General features: G+C 47.2%; 7 protein-coding genes and 1 non-coding gene across 8 annotated transcripts; 4 read left to right on the top strand and 4 right to left on the bottom strand.

Annotated features, from left to right (window-relative positions):
- Positions 1 to 230: 230 nt before the first annotated feature.
- Positions 231 to 2,908, bottom strand: FMAN_11722 (uncharacterized protein; the record flags this gene model as incomplete). Its single annotated transcript, XM_041834571.1, has 4 exons — positions 231 to 1,866; positions 1,919 to 2,262; positions 2,322 to 2,661; positions 2,712 to 2,908. The coding sequence occupies 4 exons, from the start codon at positions 2,906 to 2,908 to the stop codon at positions 231 to 233; spliced, it is 2,517 nt and encodes an 838-aa protein (XP_041684822.1).
- A 963-nt stretch (positions 2,909 to 3,871) lies between these two features.
- On the bottom strand, positions 3,872 to 4,711 carry FMAN_11721 (uncharacterized protein; the record flags this gene model as incomplete). Its single annotated transcript, XM_041834570.1, has 1 exon — positions 3,872 to 4,711. One exon carries the CDS (start codon positions 4,709 to 4,711, stop codon positions 3,872 to 3,874), a length of 840 nt encoding a protein of 279 aa, XP_041684821.1.
- A 259-nt stretch (positions 4,712 to 4,970) lies between these two features.
- FMAN_11720 (uncharacterized protein) lies at positions 4,971 to 6,667 on the bottom strand (the record flags this gene model as incomplete). The annotated part of the gene is made up of 7 exons (XM_041834569.1): positions 4,971 to 5,062; positions 5,122 to 5,391; positions 5,439 to 5,705; positions 5,753 to 6,145; positions 6,193 to 6,249; positions 6,293 to 6,438; positions 6,486 to 6,667. The coding sequence occupies 7 exons, from the start codon at positions 6,665 to 6,667 to the stop codon at positions 4,971 to 4,973; spliced, it is 1,407 nt and encodes a 468-aa protein (XP_041684820.1).
- Positions 6,668 to 8,611: 1,944 nt separating this feature from the next.
- Positions 8,612 to 9,861, top strand: FMAN_11719 (uncharacterized protein; the record flags this gene model as incomplete). The annotated part of the gene is made up of 5 exons (XM_041834568.1): positions 8,612 to 8,788; positions 8,844 to 8,880; positions 8,931 to 8,998; positions 9,054 to 9,430; positions 9,480 to 9,861. The coding sequence occupies 5 exons, from the start codon at positions 8,612 to 8,614 to the stop codon at positions 9,859 to 9,861; spliced, it is 1,041 nt and encodes a 346-aa protein (XP_041684819.1).
- A 391-nt stretch (positions 9,862 to 10,252) lies between these two features.
- On the top strand, positions 10,253 to 10,944 carry FMAN_11718 (uncharacterized protein; the record flags this gene model as incomplete). The annotated part of the gene is made up of 2 exons (XM_041834567.1): positions 10,253 to 10,673; positions 10,721 to 10,944. The coding sequence occupies 2 exons, from the start codon at positions 10,253 to 10,255 to the stop codon at positions 10,942 to 10,944; spliced, it is 645 nt and encodes a 214-aa protein (XP_041684818.1).
- A 535-nt stretch (positions 10,945 to 11,479) lies between these two features.
- Positions 11,480 to 12,301, top strand: FMAN_11717 (uncharacterized protein; the record flags this gene model as incomplete). Its single annotated transcript, XM_041834566.1, has 1 exon — positions 11,480 to 12,301. The coding sequence occupies one exon, from the start codon at positions 11,480 to 11,482 to the stop codon at positions 12,299 to 12,301; it is 822 nt and encodes a 273-aa protein (XP_041684817.1).
- A 359-nt stretch (positions 12,302 to 12,660) lies between these two features.
- On the bottom strand, positions 12,661 to 12,743 carry tRNA. Its single transcript is given in 2 exon segments — positions 12,661 to 12,696; positions 12,707 to 12,743. It is a non-coding gene; the product is annotated as a tRNA-Lys (tRNA).
- A 2,082-nt stretch (positions 12,744 to 14,825) lies between these two features.
- FMAN_11716 (uncharacterized protein) lies at positions 14,826 to 17,078 on the top strand (the record flags this gene model as incomplete). Its single annotated transcript, XM_041834565.1, has 2 exons — positions 14,826 to 16,448; positions 16,494 to 17,078. 2 exons carry the CDS (start codon positions 14,826 to 14,828, stop codon positions 17,076 to 17,078), a joined length of 2,208 nt encoding a protein of 735 aa, XP_041684816.1.
- Positions 17,079 to 17,666: the final 588 nt, after the last annotated feature.

Genomic DNA, 17,666 nt, shown 5'->3' with positions numbered 1-17,666 from the left:
GGTGGCAGTATGGAAATCAATTGCCGTACTTGGGAGAGCCATAACTGCTTAGAAAACGAGCCTCGCCACAGACGCCAGGCCCTAAGACTGTTGAACAAGGGGTGCSAGGCTTGGCAGTCATATTTGAGAACTTAGAGGCATATATTCAACACAGGCATATGAGACGACCAAGTCGCCCTGGCTCCAGATAAAACTTTAAATAGCTGAGCTAAGACCTTTAACATCTCCAATCAGTAGAAACCTTGAATATCATCAAGATAGTCCTCATCGCGTCCAGTACACCAGAACTCTTCTTCTTCAATACCGCGGTCGACGCCGAATATACTACCATTAGTTCTCAGTCTCTTCTGGACAGTCTCCTCCTTGCCTTCTAACTTTCGTTTCATGCCTATCATGCAACTGCCGTTGTCATCTCTTTCAGCTGGCGTATTTGACACGCCAATCAAGACTGCCCCGCCGATACGACACCCAATATGCTTAGCCCTCACATGAGATATCCAGTCATCCTTACCGTCAATGGTTTCATGGAGAGAATGATGGAGGCATGCAGGACACTGGAATTTAGCCGCGAATTTACTGCCATGCGCTTTGTTGAGGTGGATACTGAATCCTGCAATTGTGAGAGTCTTGTTGCACAGTAAACATAGAGCCGGTCTTTTTGCTTGGATAGGCGAGTTTTTGGCGCCGTGGTATCTCTCGGTGTGACTGCTCCAGGCTGGGAAGCCAGCAGGAACACTTTTCTCTTGGCCTTGGTGTTTACACTCGAGGCAATGAATAGGGCTCTCGAGGTCGTTCAAATGGACATTCTGAACATGCGCCGAAAGACTATTTCTAGATGAAAAGTCCTTGAAGCAAAGAAGGCATATGGAGCGGTCCTGGTCTGATTTAGCCTCCGTATCGGTAGATTCGCCGTCGGTAGTGTCGTTATCAGCGATGTCGTTATCAGCGATGTAGTTATCAGCAGTGTCGTTGTCAGGAGTGTCGTTATTGTTTGGAGCCTGTCGTAGATATCTAACAATTTTGCTGGCAATAGTATAATTGCTATCTTCCGCAATGAAGTAAGGCGCCAGCTGTTCAGCAGCCTTACTACTTGACTGATTTTGTCTGAAGCGTGGGGAAACCATCGTAGTTTGATGTAAATGTGACGTTGACTGTCCAAGGCTGCGAAGCTGGTCAGCCTTTTCGAAGTACTCTTTTCGTCTCTGTTCGAGCAATTTCCTCTCGAGGACATTTTTCACGTGCTGAATCCTTCCCAATAAAGCCTTTGATTCAGTGCTGCTGCAAGGAAGAGACAGTCGCTGTTGGCGCCATTCCTTGATATCCCTCCGGTTCTCGAAGGACTGGTACTCTTCCTCTGTAATATACACCGGTGCCGATTGGTCCCGTTTTGTAAATGTCTGGTGAAGGAATGAGACTGTTGCCTCATTCTTTCCCGAAACTTCGCCGTATGCTATACCCATGAGGTCATCCCGCATGTCTGCCGGGAGGTAACTTTTGCGGAACACGGCATCTGTATTGCCAAAAACATAACCTCGGAGAGCTGATGTCAAAACACCATCCAAGCGATTCCCGGCACCAACACGAACTGAGTACGGCCTTGGGTTTTCACGGAGCCCACCCACCAGGAGTACACGATGCCACAATTTCCAGTACAAATTGTAACCGAGCTTAAAAACAGGTTCATCTTTAATATCATCCTTCCATGATAGAGGCACATAGTCGACCTCACTATCAGGCTTGGGAAACAAGATGTCCTCTGGAGTAGTAAATTTGGTCGAGAATGCGTTCCTGAAGAACGCCATAGCGACAATATGAGTCAAGAGACAAACAGGCTTGAATGGAACGAGAGTAATACCAAATGTAAAGCTAATGAAAATTTCAGTAGGCGTTCTAACCAGTCTTTTGTGATCCATCATACCTGGACGTCTGGTCTCTCTCAATTGCATCCGTCTTCCTTTTGACATGGTGTATACGGACGGTGGCAACACATCGCGCCTTTTGAGGGTTTTGGGGATCCCTAAGCCAACCGAGTTCGATATCGCGGTACGTCAGTTTCTTCAGACTTTCATATCGCCACCCACCAATTCCTCCCATTATCAACATGGCAGAGAATGATAGTCTCTGGTTAGGCTGACAGGTTATATAACTGGCTCGCTGCCAGACGGTTCTGAGGACCATCAGCAGGTCTTGTAAAGTCATCTCTTTCTTATCAAACAACTGGGTACGGCTGAGGTTGTGTATTATGGCTAGTCCCGGGATGAGCTAAATGACAGAGATTTTAGTAAGTCAGAAGCAACAAATCGGCATTGAGGAGGTCTTACTTTGCCAACGTCCGCCGCTGGCCCATGCCCACGACCACCAGCATCAGTACGATATTTAAGCATGTAGAGTTGTTTATGAGCTGGAAATTGCTGACGGATATTTGCCAGGATCTTTTCATCAGCCACATGAACCAATGCACACCAAACATCCTGTATAGTCCCGGCGCTCTTCACAGTTCTTTCCTCTTCATATTCTTCTGGGCCGAGACAAGGCACAAGCTTTGTCGATGTGACGATATAGTACTCAAGGAAGCCACGGAATTCTTGAATGGATTCCGTGGATCCCTCGCAAAACTCTTTCCAAATCTTGTCACTGTCGAGATCTGAGGACTTGATATATCTATTCTGAGTGTGAGACCAAGTCTTTGAGTGTGCCTTTGGGGAACTTACTCTACCCAATCATCCCAAACCCTGCGACGCAAACTTTTGACTTTATTCGATACGATCTCCGTCAAATATAAGGTTGTATTGAGGTTTTTATTTCGAATTTCTTGAATAATATCCTTGTTGACTTGGTGGATTCGAGACTTGCTCTTTCCAGATGGTTTGTGGATGCTATGGCTTGGTTGGGCTGAGGGTTGAGACATTGCGAACTTGTCGGATGGGCATATTAAATTGACAAAAAGTGGTAAATATTGAGCTAGGAGAACAGAGGGAGCGGCGTTTGAAAAAGGAGTTGATCAGGTGATGACCATGTCTGAAAGAGGCAAAATTCCAAGAATTATAATTAGAGTCCTAGAAATCGAGGTTGTGTTTTATTTGGTGTTAAATTTAAGTCTCATGCCAGGTTCAAACAGCTATGGAGGGGTGTATTGTGGCTAAGCGCCCGCGAATTCCGGGGCGTGCAAGCTCAGTTTTACCGGGTGTAGTGAGGGCAAACGGTAGTGGGGCCCGAAGACCGGCTCCGTCTCATTGAAAACGGTACGGAGCTCAATCGGCCCCAGTTGGTCGTTGCGGCGGATAAAGTGCGGCTCTTGAATTCCGGTCTAGTTAGTGCTCCTAACAGCCTCAAAGATCTAACCAATAGTCCAGAGCTTTTAAAAAGTAATTCGAATTGAAATTAAAACGCAGCCTTCTTAATGTATAGTAATACTATTTGAAAATGAATATAAAAAAAAGATTAAGTGAGTTTTGAAACTTTTTTGCTATTACCTTGCATAGATCTTGATAGTGAAAATATATATGGCTCTGATTGGTCGCTGGCATGCAGCAAGCTCTCCAAAAAATGAGGACTCGTGTCTCCGAGATCAGAGGCTGCGACCCTGGAAAGCTGCGACACTGTTGTGGAATGAAAGAACTTGACGGGATCCCGTATTTTCCACTACCTTTGGTCGCATGTATTAGCTACGGCCTCGAGACGGCCTATGTCCACAACAATTTGCTGCAAGCCATAGGCTGGAGAATCTCTTGTTGGCCGCACAGTATTGTGTTGCGATAACCCACGACAGCGAGTTGGTAACCGAAGGCAGTGAAAAGGTTGACTCCTTCAATCGCTTAGAGCATGTCATAAAATGGTAACGTGATTTCAGCTGCCTTGATTATTGTTTGATCTACCTAGATAGCTTCGCGTGTCGGTTCACATCCTTGTATAATAAGTACCTGAACTTGCCAGGTCCACCAGCATAGCACGCCTGAGGACAAAAGGCCCGCAACCACATAAAATCACCAGCTTCAACCTCGACCCAATCCTGGTTCAGTCGGTAAACAGCCTTTCCCTCAAGAACATAGAGACCGTGCTCCATCACATGTGTCTCAGCGAACGGAATGATACCACCAGGCTGGAAAGTCACAATGTTGACATGCATGTCGTGTCGAACATCCGTAGGGTCAACAAAGCGTGTTGTTGCCCACGCTCCATTTGTATCGGGCATTTCTCTAGGCTCAATATCCTTCTCATTGGCGAAGAAGGCCTCTGGTGCATCAAGACCAGGCACTGATTCGTAGGCTTTGCGGACCCAGTGGAAGCGAGCTGGTTCGCTGGAGTTGTTGCGCAGCGTCCAGCCGCTCTTGGGAGGGAGGAAGGCATAACCTCCCGATGAAAGAGTGTGAGGTTCGCCAGCTAGCGTGACGGTGATTTCACCCTCGACAACGAACAAGACACCCTCAGCAGTGTCATCCATCTCGGCACGGTCACTGCCACCGCCTGGTTGAACCTCCATGATGTACTGAGAGAATGTCTCAGCGAAGCCCGAAAGTGGGCGAGCAATAACCCATAGCCGTGTCTGCTCCCAGAATGGAAGAAAGCTGGTGACGATGTCGCTGAAGCAGCCTTTGGGGATGACGGCGTAGGACTCGGTGAACATAGCCCGGTCGGTGAGGATTTGGGTTTGTGGGGGCAGGCCGCCCTTTGGTGCGTAGTAAGCACCCACTGTGTTGTTGTTGCCGCCCATTTTGAGACTTTGAATTGAGTATTTTAAGAGAAACAGTTTCAAGCCGTAAGATTGAAGATTATTTTTAAGAGGGAGATTAAATTCTCGGTCATCAAGTCCGATATCGAAAAGAGCTCACTTGCTACACCAAAAGTACCCCGCATGAACCCCTCCGAAGCGGACTGGACCCTTTTTGGAATGTGGCCAATCGGGCCTTTGACAATTCTGTCGCTTTCGTCTCAAGTTCGTGCTATTCCCAATTCAGCTACGAAATAGCGACTTAGCAATGGACTTCGGAAGAGTAGCCCGAAGAATCGGGGTTGTCAAAAACACTAGCATTCGTATTGCAGAACTGTACGAGCCTGAAGTACGCTAAGTAATGCTTCAGTTAGAGCGGCATGAAGACCCCTGAGACTGTGTGCAATCGCTACGAGACAGAGAAAGAGTTGCCCCCTTCTTTGCAGACGTATTGATGGACACAGGATCCTCGACGATAATCCCCTTTCCTTCCGGAGCAGGACGAGTGATGGAGAACTCATCCAGCTTGTAGTCAGACTTCCCAGTCAACGCCATCTCAGCAAGTGCTTTGCCCAGAGTAGGCACAAACTTCATAGCCCAACCAGCCGTGAAAATAGCAATACTCTTCTCCGCACCGCCTTGGAGATACTTCTCTGGCAAGAAATCCAGCACAAACATGTTATCTACTTATGTTAGCATGTACATATAGGCAGTGGTGCCGTGGTCTTACCGAAAACATTGGTCTGGAGACAACTAACAGTCGAGGCCGGAACGGTAGCGTCAACGCCGACGACATGATCTCTTACGAAATCCTGAGTGTCTTGAATGTCTCTTGGATCAAAGACATTGGCCTGACGTTGACTCGGGTCGTCGATTGTTCGAGTAGCAGCATCCACTGCAATTCTCACAACATTCGGTGGGCCCCATGGCAAGGCTGGGAAGCCGTAGAAGAGTTGGGATCTGCCGTTCACCGATGGCCCGAATTGGAACCACATGCCTCACCCAGTGTTAGTCATATGAGTTACAGCATGAAGGTACACTTACTAGGGAAGATAGTGCCGTTTGGTCCAGGATTGGTGTTGAAGTAGGTAGCAACCATTTCCCAAATTTCCAATCTCAGACCAATGCTGAAGCTCGGCTTTAGGACATGATTGACGTACGCTCCACTGGTAATAATGATCTTCTTTGTCAAATACTTGACCTCTTTGTCATGGACCATCGCGTGGACTTCCCATATGGATTTATCACTGTCTAGAGGGCGAAGCTGCTTGACCTGCGTGTGCTGCTTTGCCTGGGCGCCGTAGTCCTTGGCGAGACCGTACAGGGTGCGGAGAAGGAGTTGGACGTTGATGACACCGTTATCAGGGGCGAAGAGTCCGATCCATTTGCGATCAAGGTTCTTGAAGGGATACTGCTCCTCGATCTGTTCAGCAGTAACTGTCTTGGTCAGAATAGAAAGAGAGAATGGGAGTGAGCATACATACGTTCTTTATAGGACATTCCAAACTTGTCCAAGTTTGCCTTGGGCCCCAGAAGTGATCCTATCACCGTCAGTACAGCCTCTTAGGCGTACAAGTGTCTTACCTTCTGGAGTATCGCCACCCATGTCCTTATCACCAAAGTTCAAGAGACCTCCCATCCAACGAAGCGACACTCCAGCATCCTTCTCAAGAGCATCCCAATGCTTCATAGCCTCAATCGCGAGCTTGGCCATGAACTCCTCAGTGTACCTATTCTATCAGCCGGGTCCTCCGGATTTCTTCTGCGATAAACTCACATAGTTCGAAACATGCGGGCCAGATCACCAGAACTACCGGCTTGGTTGAAGAAATTATTCTGTTCAAGAATCATCACCTTGCTTCCAGCTTTGGCCACTTCGTATCCTGCGGCCAGACCAACAGGTCCTCCGCCGATGACCACGACATCGAAGACGTCTGAGTTTGAGTTTGAGTAAGCCATTATGCCTAAAATGATATAAAATGTTCAGTCTCAGTGTCGCTGTTCTCGCTTACGGAGTTTCACCTGGTCATGACAGCCAGAGCCAAGGCTCACGATCAGAGGTGAGGACCTCGTCCTTCTTGTACAGAGACACAGCGCTATAGACTAGGAACGGCCCGACATCTCTGCCGTTGCTATCACATTCCATCCTGCAGAAAATTACGATAGTTTCTCATGCAGAATGCAGAATGTGCTGTAAGCAGTATAAGTGAGGGGTAAATATCACACATCGTATTCAGCTTGTTACCATGTCTCAGGTCGTGCAGGACCCCAAGTACTTATACAACATACAATACACTAGTGGAAGAGAAAATCCAGTACAAGCTACACAGGCAGTGACGCTGCTATGCATACCACGCTTTCACCACGTTAGCAAGAGTTTCTGTAATGCGTTAGGATTATCGACTACGCTTCTGCATTTGGACCACGTATTGATTCAGGCGCAGCTGAATGTAAGACAAAATACGCCACTGCTGTTATGGACCAGCGGTGTAATGTGATATTGATTGTTTAAGCACTTGCAAATATGTGCAGGTGACAGAAACAATTTGTTTTCGCAGTCATAGCGCATCGGTCGTGTTTTGCTAACATAGAATTACAATGAAAGACTTTCGTCCTCCGATGAATAGAAATCTCTTACCAATGGAAACAGTGTTGAAGTTAAGTCTCAGCTAAACTAAAATTACATGTATGAAGAATGTCTTGCCAATAAAATTCCAGAACGAAGTTTCATTCGCAGGCCGTAATTGGTGAGAGACAGATTTGCTTGCTCATAGCATAGCTATGCACTCTCAAGGTCATAACAAGGCTTAGTTATGTCGCTTCTTTATCCCAAAACTGTAGTCAACGCAGCCCAATTTCAGTGGAGGCGAGGTTCGGCAATTGACACTCAGAATATTGGTTGCATCTAGCTGTAAGATGCAAGCGTTCAGAATGCTGGAGGCAATCCAAAGTCATTCACACTTCTATTTATCAGCTAATCATATTAATGAGACATCCAAGTACCACATTGGGCTGACATGAATAATTTATTGAGTTGATACAGCTTTGAAAGATGATGCGAATATGGCAGGCCTGGCTCCGCCGACAAGATTGATTCGCTTCAGAACGTTCTGACTCGATGATCTGTGGCCTTTCGAAAAGTAGATACCCCTAACCAGGCGAAGAACAATATTTCGTGATTCTTCTCGACAAGATCTTGCAGTTCGTCTAGTGTGTTGAGGCTTGCCAATATTAAGGAGATCGGCGTTTCATCATACATTCTAGCAAGATCAGGGGGATACACCAGAAAGCCGAGCATCGAAAGTTAAATAAGCATTTGGGGATAAAGCTTACTCTTGAGACGATAGTTCGAGCCAGCCGTCAAAATTGCTGCAGAACATTGGCATCAATGTTGCGACTTTTGCGGAAACTAAATGATGCGCCTGGGGCCACTGAATATGGAGCATCATTCCGGATGAATCATACGTGAACTAGACTTATTAATTGGAATCCGAACAACCTTTTCTAAACAATGTTTCTTGGATTTATTCCCATCGTAACGCCCGTCATTTCCTGATGACGGGAACATTTATCTGTGTTTGGACAAGGCGGCAGGTCCAGTACAATCTAATCAGCCATGAGGCGTCGAGATGGACTCATCTGATAGGTCTCTAGGATATAGGCGTTGCTTAAACCCGAATTCATCCACGAAGCTGGGATAGCCACATTCCAGTGTCTGCCACCACCAACCCTAAACATGTCAGCACGGACGTAGGAGCGACAATATGGGAATGACGGTTCGATTATCCTCCGACCTACTGGGAAATAACAGGAGGATGAACCCCGTCCCCTGGCCCTGGAACCAACGTTGGTTCATCGTGACGTTGCATTTCGCTCGGCCACTGCGTCGATATCCACAACCCCATGAATATGACTGCCGAAGAGATGGCAGCCAAGGCGAGCGAGTCTCGGTCCGGAGTCGTGATTGGAGTAACGATTTTTTTGATGGCTCTGTCGGTTGTCATGGTTGGGCTACGACTATGGTGTCGGCGGGAGAGACAGATGCTGGGGCTTGACGATGTGACTACCGTGGTAGCTCTGGTACGTCACGACGAGATATTCCGAGATGAAGGATTTCTGACACCGTTTACTTTAGGCTTGTATCTTAGGGTGTGGATCGTCAATCGTCGCCAGTAAAGTTCTCTTTTCTATATCGATAACACCAGCTAAAATACAATCGCAGTGACGAATTATGGACTGGGCCGACATATCTATACATTATCCCCTCAACAAATAACCCTTTACCTCCGAGTACGTGGGCCAGATCCCTACCCATATCGAGATTCCCCTGACACTTAGTCTGTAGTGCTTCTGGATATCAATCATATTCTACACCTACGCGCTCTTTGCCATCAAGTTGACGTTCCTAATTCACTATTACCGAATCATGTCCGTCTCCAACATGAGATGGCTATACTTGGGTGCACTTGGTTTCATTGTCCTCTGGGGTACCTACCAAGGAATCGGAGTATTTTTCTTTTGCATCCCAATCCAATCTTTCTGGGATTCGGGTGTCAAGGGACGCTGCCTCCTTGCCCAGCCTACTATGTGGCTCATCAGTGGTATCGTGCACATCATCACTGACTTCGCCATCATCGTCATGCCTCTGCCGATTGTCTGGAAGCTCCAGCTTCCGCGATCTCAGAAAATTTACCTCACTGGTATTTTCGGCCTAGGAACACTGTAAGTATTACCTCTGCGTTTCCATATCATTTGCTAATGTGTTCTTCAGTACTCTCGCGATCGCTATTCTCCGCGTGCAGTGGCTTGACCCTGTTGCAGATATTACATGGTGGAACGTTACAGCAGCTTTATGGTCCATGGCAGAGATCGTGTCTGGAATAACTTGTGCTTGCCTTCCGACCTTTAAGCCCTTGCTGGTCGGTATAAAGAACTGGCTCCCGAGATCGAATGAGGGAGACAGCACCATCTGTCTTCAGGACCAAGGAATTGACGGACTTACTGGATCAACTTTGGCTGCATTCGAGGGTCATGGAGGTGTCGGTACTGGACCGAAAGTACCCACCAGGATCTCAATGTACGGAACCCAGACGAGTATATCGGCATTCCAGGGCGGAAATAAATCGAAGAAAAAGCCGACACAGACAGTATAGTCGTACTATCATATTTAGATGTTGATGCCTGTATAAGTCTGTAATACAAAAGAAATTGGTTCGGCGAAATACAAAGATCAGTGGGATCGATAAGGTTCTCTGCCCTCGTTATCATCGATGTCAGCTATAAATGCAAAACCATCACAAGTATCCACAAGAGACAATTTCTGCTACGATATGTTGAGGAAAGCACGCAAATATGTATTGGATCCTTTTGCGAGTCTACAGGGTTCAGTGGCAGCAGAACCATCGTCGTGGGGCGAAAAGGGCGCCAATGTCATGTCATCTAGGGCGCAACTTTAGTGGATCTCTGCTCCGCCATTGCTGGCTTCACCTGCTTCTCACTGTTCATCCATCAGAGAACATCTCAGCTTTGTATTACGCCGAAACCATGACAATACGCTTGATTGAAGCTTCAGAAGAGCATCTTCCTACCATAGCTCGTATCGCAACTTCGGCATTCCACCCAAACACAGATGCTCTGTCACGACGCTTATTTCCCCCTCATCTACAACCTACAGATCTCCCTGATGGCGAAGCAGCGTATGACTGGCGTTTTGCACGCAAAGCATCAAGTCTAGCATCCTCAGAGTCTCATCTCGTTGTAGCCATCGATGATGAAAAGGTAGGAGATGACCAAGTTGTTGGCTTCTCGCTTTGGGATGCCCCTCCTACCACTGGCGGTGACTCAGGGCCCAGCAAGGAGATACAATGCACAGCACTCGACAAGGAGGCCTACAATGAGATGAAAAAGACTGTAAATCAAGATGCTGTCGATACCTTGGGAGAACAAGGCATAGCTGGTGTTTGGCGTACGTTTCCCACTTCACTTTCTCGGTTACGGTGACTGACCGCCTAGATCTCGACTACATCGGTGTCAGCCCAGGTAATCAGAGGCGCGGTATCGGAAAGATGCTGTTACAGTGGGGTCTTGATCACGCAGCTGAGGAAGGAAAAGATTGCTATTTAGTAGCTACCGAGGCAGGGCGGCCATTGTATGTGGCTGCAGGCTTCGAGGACATTCGTGTTGTATCGATTCTCGGCATTCCTCACTATTCAATGACTCTGAAACCTAAGAGTTAGTGACACATGCAGACGGAACAAGTTATAGAATTAGATTGCATGAACATATAAACAAAACCTAACTTGTCACTGCTCAAGTATTGTTTTTTAGAGAAGTGATTCATTCGATGACTCCTTCGGAACTGTGCCCAGATTCACGACAGCATTTGGTGCATTGTCAGCAGTCAGCCGAGGCCTCGAACACGGAGATGATTCGTCATGGTAATATTAATCCTCTTCCCCAAGTGTTCCTTTTTCTCCGGATAAGATAAGAAACCACGCGTGAGCTGGCATACAGTAATCACTATACCACATCAAGAGTGGTCTATTGGCTTGGCGCAACAGATTGTCAACATTTATCAGCGAACTATCGATTTTCATCAGACGTTAGCGCCCATGTAATTTTAAACGCCCCATAGTGACAGCGCAAGCACTAAACACTTGAGCGCTGCGAGACCGTTTCTGTCAGTCCTCGACCTTTGTCTGCATTTTCTCATTCCTTTTCTTTTGGATCATCACGTTCGTTACAGCGACTATCTTATTCACTCATTCTAAGATGGCATCGCAAAGACTTTTCGCTGCGTTGGCGGCCCTCTCCATCATTATTGGGTCTGAGGCTAGCCCCTGCAAGCCGATTTCTTCCACCACTGAAATCCAGGCTACATCAACCTTCTCTTCTGAGACTGCCACTTCCACTGCTAGTGACGCCACTTTCACCACTGAGCTGACCTCAACTGAGTCGAGCTACGTCACGGATATCATCATCACCGAGAGTGAGACAGCGACATCTAGTGCAGCTGAGTCAACTTCAATCGTGGTTGTTTCTACTACGGAGACTTCTGCCTTCACTTCTACCACGGAAGCGGCCTCTACTACCTCGGCTGCACCTGTTGAGACACCTACTATCCTTATCAACGGTGACTTTGAAAGCGGCAGCGTTGCTCCGTGGTCCAACTTTGGTACCGGCGCCTACGCCAACATCGACACCTCAACAGTCCATGCAGGCTCTTACTCTCTCAAGATGGGCTCTCAGGCTAGCGACTGGTCAAACACCTTCCAAGTTCTCAGCAAGTCATCCCTCGTCGCAAATCAGCCTTACAGTCTTTCTCTCTACGCCAAGGTCAGCTCTGGATCTTCTTGCACTGCTTTCGAGGCATTCATTGACAACAACGACCTCAATGATTCGTTTGGACTGAGGATTAGTGTTTCTGGTGCCCAGATCTCTAGTGGCTTTACTGCTCTTTCGGGCGAGTTTTCTTTGACACAGACTGCTTTGGACGGTAGCAATGCTATTCGGGTTGTCATCAGGGCAAAGTGCAGTAACGGTTACGTGGCCTGGGTGGATGACGTGCAGCTGAGGATTTCAGACTCAGACTAATTTTACTCATCTCCGGAGACAGTCAAGGTCAATGGCTCGAAGGAGCAGTGGCCAAGAGCTAAGGACCATTTTTAGACACATTTCATTATAGCAGGCAACCTGATTCGCAATTAGGGCTTCGCTGTATATAATTACCTATTGCAGCCACCTTCCGAAGGCTGTTAGACAAATAGACTTTCGATTCTCAACATGTTATTTAGTCCCACTACAGAGCTATCTGAATTGCAGTGACCATATACGTATCTAGCTCTCAGCGTGAAAGCCGTATGGCTTACAGAGCCAAAGTACAACACAAAACTACTTGTAACAAAATGTAAAAAAGAAAGCCTCGCATTCGCTCGCAATCGTAATATAGGAACAGCCCGATGCGGGGGTCGAACCCGCAACCTTGAGATCGCGTACTCGTAAGAGTCTCACGCTCTACCGATTGAGCTAACCGGGCGTGGCTCTTAATGATGGTCGGCGAGGCCCGGGGAACAACCAAGAACCGGGGGGGTTCGGTTCAGTCGGCAGTTGAGCTGCGAAGTGTTCCTAACGAGAGAATGTGCATGTATATGAAAATGTGCAATTTTACATTTGGAGTTCTCTTGGGTTGATTGCTAATGCCCGCTAAAATCGGTGGTACAGGGAGGCCCTTGTTTGATAGTGAGACGTGTAAAGTTTTGTGGTGGGACGGCTACGCCGGATCCTTAGAGTAACGTATTTCAAAGCAGCGGGATACTGCGGTCTTGTGGTGTCATCTGTTTTAAAGTCTTATCGTAGATCCTAAAAGAGAAAAAGAAGGGCGCGCACCTCATAACTAGATCTGAACGGAAACATCGCTCAACTGTGGCTGCACATCTGCTAGTTAAACCATTTAGTCCCAGCCCGCATCGCCGATAAGTGTTTCCATGCAATAGAACCAATTAGAAAAGTAACCATCAGTCGTAAGTTTGCATTTGATAGGTTCTGGAAGCTCGATCGAAACTCGGTTCACGGGCGAAAGAACTCTCAGTTCCCCACCAATCTAGCACTATCAACAGTGAACCATACGGCTCTTGGATTGACTCAGCGCGAAAGAATAATCACTCTGAAGAGACATTTAGGTCTTCCTATTTGTTGATTTATTTTGTTTGCCAAGAAAGCACAAGAGTGGGAGTGAGAACCACTATAGAAAGATGCAGAGGATCCCCTCCAGCATGGGCTGCGCGCCAAAGTATATGTTTGGGAGCTCAAAGATATCTCTGTGACCTGAATTCCTTCCACATTCGAACGTCCAAGGAACCAAACTCGAAGACTCATTTATTGTGTTGAATAGTAACACTCTCAGCGATAATGAATTCTCATCAATCTGATTCTATACTAAACCTGTCGCATTGTTACATGTGGCTTAAGTCGCTTTCTAATCGTTAGATGAGATTCTGCTTTAGTTTTTCAATATAAATTACCTGTGCAAACCAATACTGCCATCGAAAAGTCTTGGTAGAGCACATGCCGTATATGTTACATTATTATACTGGATGGTAGATATCACGTCTCTGCGTCGTATGATCAAATCTTAGCCTAGGTCTCCACCGTGTCCTAGTCAATGAACAAAGTCCGACAGCATGACATCCGGAATTGGAGAACCCGTTGAGAAAGCGGGTTGTAAAATGTTCCCGAATTGAGCCGCCTGGATTGAAGCCAGAAAAAAATGTTGTATAAGCTCCGGAACATACTCTGTGAATGATTATGATACGACATTCTTTGGGCGGCATTTTTAGATTTCAAGACGAATATGAGAAAGACTGCATGTAGGAAAAGTCGCCAGGCAATTTCGATATAGATAGAGCCGGTGCTAACATGAAATCCAATGAAGCAAGCAAAAAAAAATGTATCGCGTTGAAAGAAGTAGAGCAGGACTAATAAATGATTAGGTATTCGCTCCATAGTCTTCTGAACACAAACCAGACAAGTTTCATGGTTTAGGTGGGATATGTGGGACCTGCAAATTTAGGATCAAAGGATCTTGCATATCGCGTCTCTTGGTTGATAAACAAGTCAAGGCGTAGTTGGAACTCCCGATACTAGATATAGTAAACATTCCAAGTCATTCCTGGTGAGATTTGGCTGCCTTACTCGCCAATGCTTGGCATCCTAATGATTCAAGGCTTCACCATTCATCTCACAAACCACTGTAGCCCGACGGGCATCTTCAAGTCTAACATCCTCTGATTCGGAAACATTCAATAAACGCCACGCCTTGTTTCCTTTTTTCCCTTATTCATTGGCCCAGAGATGAAACAAGACCGCGTTCACGTCTGGCCGAGTTTGCTTGTTGTATTACGCCGGAGCTGGAATTTATTTTTCCGCCCCCTTGGCTTAGCCATTCGGGTGCCACGCCAAAACACGTGACGGAGTTGGACCGTGTTTACCGTTTACCTCATGCGTCGCAAACACATCACCACCCTTTCAATAATCAATCACATCAGCTCATCTTGAGCACCTTCAGTTTCAAGCACGCTCACAACAACCATCAACTTATTCAAATTTTTCATCATTTCTCATGACGCCAAGGAAGTCATCCACGCGTCATCGCGGTCGACCGCCGCCAGGCGTCAAAGGTCAATCATCACCAGAATATCCATCTTATCGGGCTTATCACGCAGCGTCGCGCATTCATCAGCTCAGCGGAATGTGGCCAAACGAACTCTGCAAAGGCTTTGTTCCTGACATGTGGGGGATTCGACTCATCGAAGGTCTCTCGGCGCTGGTGTCGCTCGTGGTGTCCAACAGAGTCGATATTGAGGAGGTGCGTCGCAGACTGAAAGGTCATGCGAACCACCATCCACGCACAAAGTACCCCCAGCTTCGCAAATCCGATATCCTCAAAGTCCGGAAATGGCTTCGTGGTATGGGGATTGATACCAAGCATACGAATCCAAATGAGTCTGCAGCAACAGTCAATGGGCAGAGCGACGATGAGATGGACTACAGTGACGCGACTGACGCAGACTCGGAACCCGTTGATGAAATTGTAGCTTTGGGTTTGCCCGAGGACCAAATGGAAGATGATACTGATGAAGAAGACGATGAAAATGAAGAAGAGGAGGATGAAAATGAAGAGGTGGAGGCTGAAGAACAAGTCGAGGAACCTGAGCAAATTCAAGAGGATGAAGCTGAAGAACAGGACGAGGAAGAGGAAGAAGTGGAGGAGCTGGAGGATGAGAATGATCTCGACTGGGCAGCGCCAAAGAAACAGAGTACACCCCGAGAAAGACGCCGTTCACCAGCCAAAGAAGTCGTCGAGATCGAAGACGACGAGTCAGATGAGGAAACAGTTGTGGATCCAGGTGGTGATGAGTTCATGCCGAACGACAGTCCAGAGCCCGTACAGCTAAACGGTCAATCTGGACCTGATCACGGAACATCAACGCCCAACTCTGTATCAGCAGCCTCAACTCGCCCGCGGCGCAGTATTCAACAGCCATCTCGACTGGTTTCAGATTTACCCAGGAGTTCTGTTCAACAAAGCATTGGCTCCGCAGAGTACACATCCGCGACTCTCGCTGTTAGGAGTCCACCGGGTTCACAGCAACAAACACCAAGTTCTCAAGTACCGGTGCCCAAACCTGCAACTTCCCAGGGCGATATGCGCCCTCCTCAACAACCTACACCAACTGCCTCTCCAGCAAACACAATCCAGAACTTTGTGAAACCTCGCCCACAATCACATACAGCAGTGCCTCTTCCTCCGATCCCTGGTACTAAAAGTGTATCACAACTCCAACGATCCAACAGTCAGCCATCGGCTTCAACCTCCGCTTCAAATTCTCAGGGCTCCGCAACTCCCCGCACACAAGCAAGCTCTCAGCCATTGGCGTCACCCCGCACCAGTGCTACCTCTCTGACTCCTCAGCAACAATCGGGCAACTGGTCATCGGCATCTAATCCAGTGGCTCCTCAAGGTGCTTACAACCAATTGGCGAGCAGTCAGCAATCGACGCCTCATCACCTGGCTCCATCTCGGGGCAATAAGCGCCCGGCTGAATCATCACCAACAACATCATATGCGAGTAATACTACATCGAACACTTCACGATCTGGAGCAAAGAGGCAAAGGTCATCTAATGCTGTACCGCATCGTCAGTCTCAAGTGTCTAGAGCAATCAATTGGGACGCAGTTTTGGTAAGAACCCTGCCTTTTGATTTTTCTCAATCTAACCATTTGCAGCCGTCTGGAGATGAATTCAAGGAAAACTTGAAACATGCTTCCGATGCCATAAAGCCAGTTCTGCGCAAGTTCGAAGAGCTATTGGCCGACATCAACGACGAGCAACGTAAGCTATCTACCGTTCAGAGCAGCCTTTTCCAGAAAAAGAATGATTACACAAACGACCAAAAGAAAGCCCAGGACGCTCTGAAAGACGTTGAGAATTCCACAGCCAACGAAAACACAACGCTAAGAGGTCTTGAGGAAGTTTACCAGCAGAACCCCGGGGATGCTGAGCTGCGCACCTTCATTAACAAGCGGAAGCAGACTATTCTCGAGCACAAGGAGGTATATGTTATTGTCAAAAGCCAGCTCGACAAGACCATCGCTGGAATATACAAGACCGATCATGAGATTGCGCTTGTTACTAAGAGGCTTGGGCAGCTTGACGCTGAAAGAGCGGATGTTCTGAGAGAGAAGGAGGGTGTTGACAAGGCGGCGAAGCGAGTGACGATCATGTCGAAGTTCATGGAGCCTTCATGGCAGGCTACGTTAGACATGCTTCTGCAGTCTGTGGGCCCTGAGGTTCTGGAGAAGGCTTTCTAAGAGGGATATTCATTGTTATAATTATATTTCGAAAGTTTAATATCTAAGGAAAAGGCTTTATCAAGCAGGGCGTTTCTCGGAGGGAATACCTTGTATGTTTATAGTGTAGTCTAATCAGAATGCTTCAAACTTCTATAGCCGCTAGGGACCACACTGTTGTCAAGCTGGACATGTACAAGATGAGAGAAACTATTCCAAAATATGGAAGCTACTCAATCGGACGTTGATGGCAGTGTAGTCATGAGTCTGGTGGCTGTTCTGGTTGTTGTTGTGCATGTTGAGGAACTCTTTCCAAGAATCCTACGGAATCCAGTGATGCCTTTCCAGAACTATACTAAAGCGAGGGGGTATTTGTATATTGCTTTCTAATGTATTCATCACTCAAACAAGACGCAAATTGTAGAGAACTTGGTTCATACTCTAGATAGACTCTCCTTCTTTGACATGGCCGTGCGAAACGTAATGTGACGCTTCACCGCACATCGGGCACCCATGGTAAACCCAGGGCTGACAACAGGCGATAAAGGATCACCAATTGCTCTAATCACGAAGAACTAACTCAAGTATCTATTTCCATCTCGATTCAAA

The sequence above is a fragment of the Fusarium mangiferae genome (assembly GCF_900044065.1).
Source record: "Fusarium mangiferae strain MRC7560 genome assembly, contig: FMAN_scaffold008, whole genome shotgun sequence".
NCBI lineage: Eukaryota > Fungi > Ascomycota > Sordariomycetes > Hypocreales > Nectriaceae > Fusarium > Fusarium mangiferae.
The sequence above is the reverse complement of the archived record's forward strand: the minus strand, read 5'-3'. Positions and strand labels throughout refer to the sequence as shown.